The 11,835-nt window shown below is 44.9% G+C and overlaps 1 protein-coding gene across 2 annotated transcripts in view; it reads right to left on the reverse strand.

The window, feature by feature from the left end:
* Positions 1-3,902, reverse strand: part of Kcnh5 (potassium voltage-gated channel subfamily H member 5) — a 272,960-nt gene extending 269,058 nt beyond the window's left edge. The window contains exon 1 of one of the 2 annotated variants that reach the window (XM_028789568.1): positions 3,026-3,902. In XM_028789568.1, coding sequence (XP_028645401.1) covers positions 3,026-3,098 — 73 coding nt within the window. In that variant the 5' untranslated portion in view covers positions 3,099-3,902. The remainder of the gene's footprint in view (positions 1-3,025) is intronic. The other variant, XM_028789576.1, reaches the window with a different exon arrangement.
* Between the last annotated feature and the right edge of the window lie 7,933 nt (positions 3,903-11,835).

The following is an 11,835-nucleotide window of genomic DNA, read 5'->3' on the forward strand; positions in this document are numbered from 1 at the left end:
TGATTATAAAATCTTGAGCTTTAAAATCTCTGTGCAGATATGGCATTCCCCTTGCTCATTGGGTCTGCATTACCGAAAAGTTGTCTGGTAGATAGATTCCTAGCCGCCTGGGCTTTCAAGTCACAAGCTACCCATGGACAAAAACAAATGTTTGATATGCTCCCTCTCCCTCTCTCCTTCACTCCCTCCCTCCCTCTCCTGTGCCCCCCTCTCTCTCCCTCTCTCTCATGTGTATATCTGTGTCTTTGTATGTACATGTGTCTCAGTGTCTATGTGTGACTGTGTGTCTCTGTCTGTGGGTGTGCGTGGTTTTGGTTTTCTCTCCATCTCTGTCATTCTGTGTGAATTGTGCACTTTTTTCGCCTCCCGTGTCCACCTCTATGTCTGGGTGGATGTCTGTCCACTGTTCGTCCGTAGCCTTTCATGTCATCTCTGCCTCTTCCTGCACACATGTTTATTTGACTCGGCTCAAGATCTAATCCTTTCAGAAGAAAATGATATTGTAGGAGTAAGGGAGCTCATCAATATAAATGCAGCCTCTGTTTCTTGAGTTCTTAAATCAACCGGGAAGGCTGCTTCCTTGACTTCTTCAACTAAAGTCCTGCCAGCAGTGCCTTTCCAATGGTATGAAGTTGGTGAATGATTAAATCTTCAGTGTGACAAACCTGATCTATCTATGAGAATCTTGGAGGGAACTTTATCTGTTACTCTTAATTAAACAACCTCTTAGGGTGAATTTTTTCAATTTCTCTGCCAAATCAGGTAGAAATGACAGCTGGAAGGCCCTCCCCCATAAATGGCTAGACAATCACAGACCACAATTCTCAATCCAGGTACTTGCTGAGACCTTTCAGTGCTTACTACATATAGACAGACATGCATAGTTCCCAAATCTCGAACACATTCCCAAAAAAATCCCAATGTTTTTGTCCGACAACTAAAGTTGGGCATAGACAATGAAAGGTGGACTTCCTAAGTGTCAAAGCAGGTAAATCTCATCATCCTTGCTGTTAACGAGGGAAAGAAGCACTAAGTTAATGAAACCATTCTAATCTCAGAGTGGAAATAAGATAAAATATTTTATGTTCGGCGGTTGACAAAAGGTGGAGACAAGGGGAGGAGACAGATCTGATGCACATGACGTAAATCTGCATTTCAAGACACATTTGACAGAAACGTATTCTATGACCATCTCAGCTTGGGTCCAATCTGAGAAAGTTGTGACCGATACTGCTACAATGATTAAACTTCAATCCAGGACCTCTCAGCATCTCCCTTTTCACCCTGGAGAGTGGCAGGGAGCCTATGGGTCTGGTTTTCTAAGGGCTTCCTCGAAAACTCCTCTCAAAAACCAAACTATGAAGTAGAATAAATCAAGAAGATGAGAAGTTTGGAAAAAATCACCATGACCCTGTAAATAGCTGATTCCAGTAACCTTTAAATTCCACCCAGGAATTGATAGTCTTAACAGTAATGTTCCCTGTATCCTAGATCTGTATAAGATATTCATAAAAGAAGCCAGTTGGTTAATATAGATGTTTCATGCCATTATGTGCCTCTATTTTAATTTATATTGTTATAAAAACTGAAAGTGCATATGAACCTCACACTAGCGTAGCTAAAAATACTACAGGATTAAAATGACTGTGCAGTACTATAAGCTATTTTTTTTAATCCAAATGTGTCACTGCTGCTCTAGACTTACACAGAATCACACACTGACTATCATGGAAGAAAGACTCACAAGGCTCCTAACCAAACTCCAAGGTGAACATCTAAAGAAGACACCTAATATTATTGCAATTCCAAGGATGCAATTTCAAGCCTAGTTTCCAAAGAGATGCTAATCCAAGGAGTGGTGTTGTCTAAGCTACCAATCTGTGTCCTGTTGTTTGCTATCATTTTTGTGTGCCTCTCTAACACACGGCCACATAAAGATCTTAGCCACATATCCATACAAGTGACCCTCACTGTACCTGCTGTGTAAGGCCTCCAAATACACCATGAGCGATTGACAGAACAAATAATCACAGAACCTCGCAGAATCTTCCCACTGTTTTCCTACTCAAATCCATGTGCAGAATTATCTTTCTCATGGTTCTCCAGAAAGGGGCTCTGAAGAGAAACCCTTAAATGATAGTCCATATAGTTTGATTATAAAGTTGAAAAATTATAGAAAAGAGGTTTTTTTAAAAACAACTAAAAATGCATAAACCCAGTAGATCAAATTTTTATAATCTGACCACACATAAATGGATGGCATTTTAAAGACACTTCAGAGGCAGGATGCCTTAATGTTCGAGAGCAAGACAAAGTGATATTGTTCAAATCTGTTTCCCAAGTGCTCTGAAAGCACAGAAACTATGGCTTTGTTTCTGTCCTTCTCCTGATCAAGTGCAGTAGGCAAGATGTAACCTATAAACCAACACGCAATGAAGAAAGCAAATAAAACGTGAAACTTTAAACACAAATTTGATCCGAGTAACTGCCTTCCCGTTTTCCAAGCACTGACTGACTATCTAGGGTTCAATTCCGACTACTCGCCCTAAGGCAGGGTACTTTCAGATGTGCACAGTGGGTCCAAAAGCCATCCTAGTGACTTAAATTTGATGAAGTGGCCACTTTTCCAATCATTCCCAACTTAAAAGGAAAGCTTCCTCCAAAAACTGGCTCTAAGAATTTGGTCAGCGCTTGTAGCCTGTTTATGAAGCGATGGGACAAGGAGAGATTCATCATCAAAGTGAAATTCAAACCTATTCTGTTGGACCTCTGCTCTACCCACCCCCCTTTCCTAGCTCCTACTATAAGGTCTGGACAGGTGGGAGGTGGTACATCTCTCTTAGGAAACAGATGAAACTTACATCCCTCCACCACCTCCTTCATGGCCCCCACCCACCCTAAGCCACCAGGTACTACTGCCTACACCCCCTCCCCCCTTAGGAGAGGGATGGGATGGGATGGGCAGGACGGGGGCGCCGTGGGCGGGATGAAGGTGGGGAATGTTCTGAACTGCAACTCTCCTTACCACTGGAGCGCCTGACGATGTTCTCCAAAAATGTGTTCTGCGGAGCCACCAGCCCTCTCTTGCCCCCCGGCATCCTGGGTCTGGAAAGCAGCGGCCAGGATCCGCGGCGGGGGAGGGGGGGAAGCAGGAAGAAAAGGTGGAAGAAGAGGAGGAAAAGGTAGTGGAGATGGAGCCGAAAGAAAAGGGGGCGCGGCGGCGGCGGCGGGGTCCCCTGAGTGTGTCTCCAGCCCGACCCGGATGAGCAGCTCTGGGAAGGAGGACCAAGCAGTTCATGGTAGTAGCGCTCCCCCGGCCGCCGCTGCCCAGACTGTGGCGGTGCCGCACACGGGGCTGGGGAACTGCAGGCTCCGCCGGGCACAGTGCGCCTGCGCCGCCCCCGCTGTCGCTGTCCCGCCGGTGCTGATGCTGAGGCTGCTGCTGAAGATGCTGCCGGGGAGGCAGGAACCCGGACGCGGGCTCAGCATTTCTCCCTCTGCCCCGCGCCCGGGCTCTGGGAGAGAGCGAGAAACAACTCGACTTCTCTCTCCCCAACCCTAGCGCAGGCTAAGACCCCATTCCTTAGCTCTCGGCTCCCTCGGTCTCCTAGCCCACCCTTCTCACGCAGCTACTTCACAGCTGCCAGGGCAAGCCAAACTTCTGCCCAGGCTTTGCGAGCGCCCAGTGGTTGCTCTTTTCTCCACGAAGATCCAGACAAGTGCTCGCTGGCTGGTGCGGACTGTTGTTCGCAGAGGCAGGCACCAGAGAGGGCAATGGCAATATCAGGAGAAGGGGGTCACATCTCAGCTTCTCTCGCTGCCACCGTCCCAAACCGCAGCACCTCCGGCGGACTCGGGTCTTGGGGCCGAGGTGCAAGAAGGCTCCTGCTCTAGCCCAGGCTATGCGCCGAGTAGGAAGTGACTGGGTGGCGCTCAGGGACCGGGAGCAGCCACCTGACGCTGCTACCGCCCCCCTCAGGGCTCTGGCGCCTGAAGCCTCGACATGAGCTTTCGACACCCTGAGAAACCTCACTATCTGGAGCAGAAGCCAAATGGAATATGAGAGCAGAGCTGGCACCCGGAATGGCCCTGCGCCCCAGGCTGGATTTGGCGCGCAGGGTGCTGGGGAGGGAGGTTGGCTTCTACACAACCTCTGGAGAGCTGCTCCAGGGCTGCTAAGTACAGTAGAACAGGAAGCCTGATCCCCCTACCCAAACTTGAAAAAAAAAAAGAGTTCACTTGATGACGGGAGTCCTAGAGCGAAAGCAACCGTCACGCTTTTGCGTGGGAAAGTGGTACAAGCTGAGAGAAGGAAGCTGCGTGAGGCTGGGGAGAGGCCGCCCTCCTATATGTTCAGGACCCTGACTGGAGTGGGACTGTTAAAAGCGGTCCAAAAGCAGGGGGCAGTCACACAAAAGAGAAAATTTCACAAGTAAGAAAGGGACTGGAAGACATGAAAAGAAAGGGGGAGCCCAAGGAGCGCAGCAGCCCCTCCTTTCATGGAAGGCATTGTCTTCGCCTCCAGGCTACAGCATCAGCATCCCCCCCCAGGACTCTTGAGGAGCAAATTTGGGGGCCTTATCTCTAAGTGGGGGTGCTAAGGACTCTGAGGATGGCGTCTGACAGTCTGTTGGTAATAAGCCTTCTGTCTAAATATGATGCACAAGCCACAAGCTTAGGGCAAACCTAAACTTCCCTTTAGGAGACCCCACCTTGGTCTGTGGAGACAAGAACCCTCTGGGAACAGAAAAGGCCATGAAACACGGGGCGGTGAGGGGAGTAAAAAGAAAAGGTTAGTTGAACTTGGTTGCTGGGGTCAGGCTATGCCTAGCGAGGTAATCTTTGTGGAAATGATGCCTGTCAAGACTCCTAAAGCAGAAGGGATGCTCAGAGCAAGAGCAGCAATATCTACCTGCTACCTAGGGGCCCATGACTTTAAAATACTCCTCCGTTGTGTTCCCATTCACTGGCCTTTAAAGCTCTCTCTCTCTCTCTCTCTCTCTCTCTCTCTCTCTCTCTCTCTCTCTCTTTCTGTGTGTGTCTGTCTGTCTGTCTGTCTGTGTCTGTCTGTCTCTGTCTGTCACTCTATCTGTCCCTCTATCTATCTATCTCTGTCTCTGGCAGAAAGTTAAATGTAAAGCCAGGATCCAGGTTTCACCCTAGAGTAATTTTTCTCTCCTCTAAAATTTCCACTGCCCACCCAGAGCCAGGGACACTGCAGAAATCTAAAAGGTGAACATGTAGCAAAAAGTTAGTTGGGTCTGTGGAGATTCCTTCTGGGGGGGGAATGAAGACACTGTAGACTAATGCTGCTTTATTCCAGCCTTCCATCTAAAGCAGTTTATCCTCTTACAGATAAAATGCCTCAACACATCCGGGTGCCCTCAGTTAAACAACAAGGAACTTTAGCACAGATTGAATCTATGCACAGAGCTTGCCACAGGCTGTAGTCAGTAATGCGTCCGAGGATATACATCCTTTGGGTTGGGCAACAGGAATAACAAGGACTTGACACCAGACCCAGCACTTACCATCCCAATTTTAAACACAAACTTCACTTTCCCCTGCCCCCACCCCACCCTCTGCTATGTCTTCTGTGACCTGTGCTCAAAGGATCCCAGATCATTCAGCTGTCGGCTGGAGTGGTGACTATACAGACCTAATGCTTGAAAATACGTACATCTGGATTGCAAGGTTTCAATCCTTGACTTGTAGCATGACACGGCAATTCTACCATCAACGTTGACAGGGAATATGTCCAGCCTATATGTTCTTTCGCACATCCTCAGTTGCCCACATTCGACTCTGGGTATTGATTTGAAGTCTCAGCTTTCCAGTGTTTCCTATCTAATATAAATATCTCTGTTCCTAATCATTTCTCTGTGGGTGTATTAGTTCACACTTCCCAAAGAGGAAACTCTTTTGGACTCCATTAAGACAAAGTCACACAATCACTGTAGAATGCCCCCCATTTATTTCCATCCACAGCTTTAATGAAAATGGCATGCTTCTTTTCTTCCTTATCCTTAATTTCTGGATAGCATTACTCTGTTGGCTTATCTTAATGACTGTATGGAACTTTGACAAAATGTCAGAGCATTTGGTTATACTTCCCTTATCTTCCAGTTTAGATTTTCATCAGGCAAAAACTGATACCTAGAAAGATGAAGTGACCTAATCAAGAGGACACGGTGCTTTAGAGCACTTGGGGGAGAAACTATAATAGGATCTCCCACCCATAACCAGGGCTCCTTATAAATAACAATCTGAGCTTGGATTTGTGTGGCAACAACCAACAGCATCCCGTCATCTTTATGGCCCTCACTCACAGCTATGGGAAAGAGGAACTCCTAGCAACAACTTGCAACAGCTCCCAATCAAATCACAGTGGAAGAAAGCCAAGCAGAGAAAGGGGCTGTGGAGGCAGTGGCAGCGGCAGCAGCAGCAGCAGCAGCAGCAGCAGCAGCAGCAGCAGCAGCAGCAGCAGATGGACTGCCTGGCCCTAAGGAGTGTCCCGGCAGACTGCAGCAAGCTGCCAATACAGCACTTTCAAAGGGTTTTGCAGACAGAGTCCATATGTTGTGACCAAACCACAGGAATGAACAGGTGAGAAAGTTGGGATTTTTAAAGACTGCAATGTCACACAAAGGGTTTCTCTTTGTTTATTTTATAACCAAAATTTCACTTCAGAGCATAACCTCTTGTACTTAGTCTCCTGTGTCTTGCCATATGGTGATTAGAAAGGTGTTGTCTGTGAGAAACAAGAGTTCCAACCCCTACACGCTCTGCTGTTTCTGGGGTCAACTGTAGGCGTGTTCCAGTTTAATAGGAAACAATGTAACAGGAGAGGCTTAGAAATTAATTTATTAGCTAGTGATGATTTAGAGTCACTCCTAGTCCCCTAAAGAATTCTTACTATAAAGGAATTCTTTTCTAACGTAGCATATGTGATGGTATCAGTAATTACATTTCAGTTTTCTAGAAGTCATATTGCTAGAGTCCTTGTGTACAAATGGCCCAAACACCACTCCCTACAGAAATGATGCTTTTCTTCATTTTGACTGTCTTCTGGACTAGCCCATTATGAAAAGAGAGAGAGAGAGAGAGAGAGAGAGAGAGAGAGAGAGAGAGCACTAAAAGACTTATTTAACAAGATTTTTGTGAGGATAAAATGTGCTCTAAGTTGATGCTATTAAAACATATGATATGTGTATTACCTATTTTCATCATTGATGTGACAAAATGCCCTGACAAAAACAACTTAAGGGAGAATGAGTTTATTTTGGCTCGCAGTCTGCCATGGAGGAAAGTCGTGGTATCAGGAGCTTGAAGTGGCTGCTTACACTGCATTCACCACCAAGAGGCAGAGGGTTTGGATCAGCTTGCTTTCTCTTTTTATTCAGTCTAGGACCCCAGCCCATGGAAAGGTGCTGCTCACATCTTGAAACATCTTTCCCACCTAAGTTAACCAAATGTAGATAAGCAGGTAAAAAGCACTGCGTGTGTGTGAGAGTAAAGATGCCAGCCTTCCATTTTCCTTTGCATTAGAAGCTCTGGGTGGTGATCGCTCCGGCTTTTGCGGACAATGTGCTGCCTTTTCTTCCTCCTTGAAATTGGTGTAGTCAGGCCAATAGAGCTGATCACTGAAATATAAGGAAGGTATATTTGGGTATGGCTTCTGGGTAAGAGCAAATAAGAACCAGGACTCCATTTCCCATGTTCCTCCTCTGATGCCTCTGTGACTGAAGAACTCAGGAAATGCAACAACTGTCCAAGCACAGAGCCTACATCTGCAGCCTTACATAAACAGGAAATAAATAAGGCACTGGGATTCTACAGTCTGTGACTGTCTTCTGCTGGCAAACATTCTGGATTTGCTTTAGGAGTGGAAAAAGAAAAGGAGAACAATACTTTTCAACCTTGTCTACATTTAAAGATCACCTGAGTAGTTCATAAAAATATCCGAAAGTTTAGGCCATGGCATAGACCAGGTAAGTTCTAATTCCTGATGGTGAGACACAGACATAAATTCCTTTATAATCTTCCCTAGGTGATTCCAATGTACATCAAGGTTGAGGATGCCTACCTAAGGTGATGCTTCACTCTGTGAGGACCCCTAGGATCTGAACAATGTGACAAGATCTTCTTCAGCTCCTAAGGATCTGGTCTTTGGTTGCACCAGCTGAACAAGCTCAACACTGAGTCTTCCCATACTCACAGCTACAGAGCACCTCAGTGGAGACCCACATGTCCTTCCAGACTCATGCACTGAAAACTCAAAGCCTCCTAACTCAACCCTATCGATCCAGTCCAATCTGCCTGCCCGTCTCTAGTTGCCAGTGCCTTCAGCACTCTACAATGGCTTTCTCCACCCTTTCCCTCACTCATCACACTGAGGTCCTCGACATTTACTGTTTTCCCCCCTTAGCTTTCTGTGTCATTAGCTTTCTCTCTTTCCCAAACCTTGCTAGCTGATCACTCTCAAAAGAGTAGGCAGTAGAAAGTACACTATTTCTTGTGTCCTGGTCCCTCTTAACCCACCCATAAGCTGACCCCTACTGTACCATCCCTTGAAATGTCTCCACCCCATGGCTAATTGCTTTATATGTCAAACCCAGTGAGGAGATTTCCACACTTATTACTTTATTTGCCTCTGGCAGTTGGCCTTTTTACCACTCCTCTCCTTCAGAAGTATTCTCCCCATTTTATCTGACCAGTTTTAAATATTGTGTGACTCTAATATTTTATCAAACCTACCTGTATCAGAATCTCCCTGCCTGTAAACTGGGAATAATGCCTACATTCTATGTTAATATAATATTTATACACAACAATTGTTTGTCTGGAGAATGATAAGGGATAAAGTATCAGATAGTTAACATCACCAAACTGGGTACTTAGTACATCTAGCAGAAATTACTAGAGTAGCCTGATTGGCACAGCAAATAAATATAAATTAATAAGTAGCAAGGTTTGGGGGCAAAGGTCTTCTCCATGGATGAACATTTACCTTCTCATTCCCACTACAGGGATTTTCATACCACAGGATAAATAACTGTAGCCTGTGTTGGAAATGTTTTACATTCTGACTGTTCTCGGGGGTACAATATTTTTATTTTATTTACTTGGATTTTTGAGTCAGGGTTTTGTTGTGTAGCCTTGGCTTCCCTAGAACTCACTCTGTAGACCCGGCTGGCCTCAAACTCAGAGATCCACCTGCCTCTGCCTCCCAAGTGCTAGGATTAAAGGCATGGGCCATCACCATCTGGCTGTTTTTAATATTCTTAGCTATTTGCTTTTTTCTTTCTTCTTGTTACAGGGTCAAGGTGGCACCCTACCAAGGACAAGGAGTTTAGAGGACACTTATGATAAATATGTTCAAGTCTAAGACAAGAAAGCTCAACGTGGTCCCAGAAGTCCACTCTCAAAATACACATGACAACTTACCACTATTATTTATATTAAAATAGCACATGGAACAACCTTATACCCAGACTTATAAAATAGAAAATTCTGTTTTATATCCCAAAATCTTTCTTATAAATTTGTCAAAAATTCAGTTTTCATAAAAACCAGACCGAAATTGTCAGTTGGTCATCTGTGATCCTTCTTCATCCCATTTACTGTGACTATTGGCACACTTGGCTGTATGTGTGTTAGTGTGTTACATGGCAGAGATTGTCCTTCCTAACCCTGATGTGAGAGACACAGTGTCCACAAATCCACAAGTTTCTAAATCTTCATGTGCAGAGCTCCTGCCTACAGTATAGACAACCCATTGTACTTAAGCACTAGCTGAAGTTCTCCATCTGCCAGTTCCACAGGGATCCCCAGTTCAGCCTACCCAAAATAAATGAATCATCTTACCGCCCACACAAACTTTCCTGCTGCTATTTCCGTCCCAGGAGTGAGGGATGCCTCCTCCACCCACTCTGTAATCCAAATCAGTGACTTCTGTGCATCCCTCACCTCCCAAAGCTCTCCAGACAATGCCCACTCCTCACCTCCTCCACTGACACTGCTTAAGCAGGACCCATAATCTTTCACTTGGATTCTTGCAACAATCTTCTACATGTTCTTCCTGCTTCCCATCATCCTCCAGGACAACTCCAAGATCCATTTCTACTCATTCTTCACCCTACTCTGGAGCTATTGCCATAAGTCTTTCTTCTTCATGGATTCACAGATCTGCATATGTCACCCCATTGCTTAAATACATCCAAGATTCTCTTTGGCTTTGGGTGACACCCCAAAACCCTCTCCAAGTCTTTTCTCATCCTTCTGTGCCTGACTCATGCTTGCCCATCTATCCAGTCTCAGCTCTTAAGATTCCACTTAGAATCCATGTCTTCACTCTTCCTTCTTATACTTAGCATGTTCTGGTTCACACACACACACACACACACACACACACACACACCTTCCTATAGTATCTGCAACATTTCTTCGGCTCTTAGGCTAGGGGTCCTCCAAGAGGTTGCTTTGTACTATCCAAGACTTGGCAAAAAAAAAAACCCACTTCTATCCATCTTCTCTTAGAGCTACCCTGTGATTTCTCTATCGAAGCATCTTCTTCCCTGTTGATGAGGAGAGATAGCTGAAACCTTGTAGCTCTTCCCAGAAATGTCTTTTCCCCTGTGGAAAAGAAGCATCTGCAGGCAAGGGATGGCTAACTCAGGATGCACTAGAGAACAAGAAAATGTGGGCTGGATTTTAGCCTCTGTTTGTACCTCAAGGGGAAGAAGAAAGGAGATTTCTAAGCTGAAAAAAAAACTAGAAAAAAAAGGTCAAACTATAAAGATGGGAAGGTTTGTGGTAAGTAACATTTTGAATGTAACAAAAGGAAATGGGAAAGAGAGAGACAGGGGCCTCATCTGGCTCATTCAGGAGGGCTGGGCACTATTCGGTAGACAATGAAAGGCCTGCTTCAGGTAAGAAAGTGATAAAAGAAATCGGGGCCTAAGTGAGAAACATGATGCCTGAGGAGAGAAAAGTCCAGCATTGGAAGAGTTAGGTACTGTACCCTTTGCAGGTGCAGAGCCAATGTTTCAAAGCATGATATGTCCCCCTTCCTTATTTACTGTCACCTGTGAGCATCACCTCCTGTGTGCCACTCCTCAGTTTGGAGCTCATCTCTTCTCAGCTTTGGAGTTTGAAACCCAGAACACAGAGGGAACTGAAAAATGAACAATGAAAAATGTCTTATTTAATAGGCTATGTCCATTCTCATCAGGCACTGGAGACTGTTCTGAGTACTTCACATGCATTTTCTCACTTCATCACAAGAAAGTGAGATTCGATTTAATTGAACAAATGTTTACTGTTCACTGAGCACTACAGTACATACTTAAACTATCTCCATTGAACCAAAAATGAAACTGAGGCAGAAAGTATCAGACAGAGGGTCACAAAGCTGGTGCGTGACATAGCCAGGACCAGATGCCCACAGATTCTGTTTTCTGAACCGAAATTCTTAGCCATTTTGAGCAAGATAAAATGTGAAGAAGTATGAAATATTTTATGTATTACTTGAAAATTGTGTGATATGCATATTTTAATCAGAATTTATAATAAATTTAAATACATGCATGGGTAAATATACATTCATTCTCTTGAGAAGCAACTGTCAGATACTTATGTATACACCACTGTCCAGATTCATCACTTCTGAATTTAGCTATCCCAATGCAAAAAGAAGTTTCTCTAGTGTTGTGTTAGCTGTTTTAACTGTAAGAAGAACCAGAAGCAATTTATAAAAAATGAAAGGAAAGGAAGAAAGAAAGAAAGAAAGAGAGAGAGAGAGAGAGAGAGAGAGAGAGAGAGAGAGAGAAAGAA

Source organism: Grammomys surdaster, unplaced genomic scaffold (genome assembly GCF_004785775.1).
Source record: "Grammomys surdaster isolate TR1022 unplaced genomic scaffold, NIH_TR_1.0 127, whole genome shotgun sequence".
Taxonomy (NCBI): Eukaryota; Metazoa; Chordata; class Mammalia; order Rodentia; family Muridae; genus Grammomys; species Grammomys surdaster.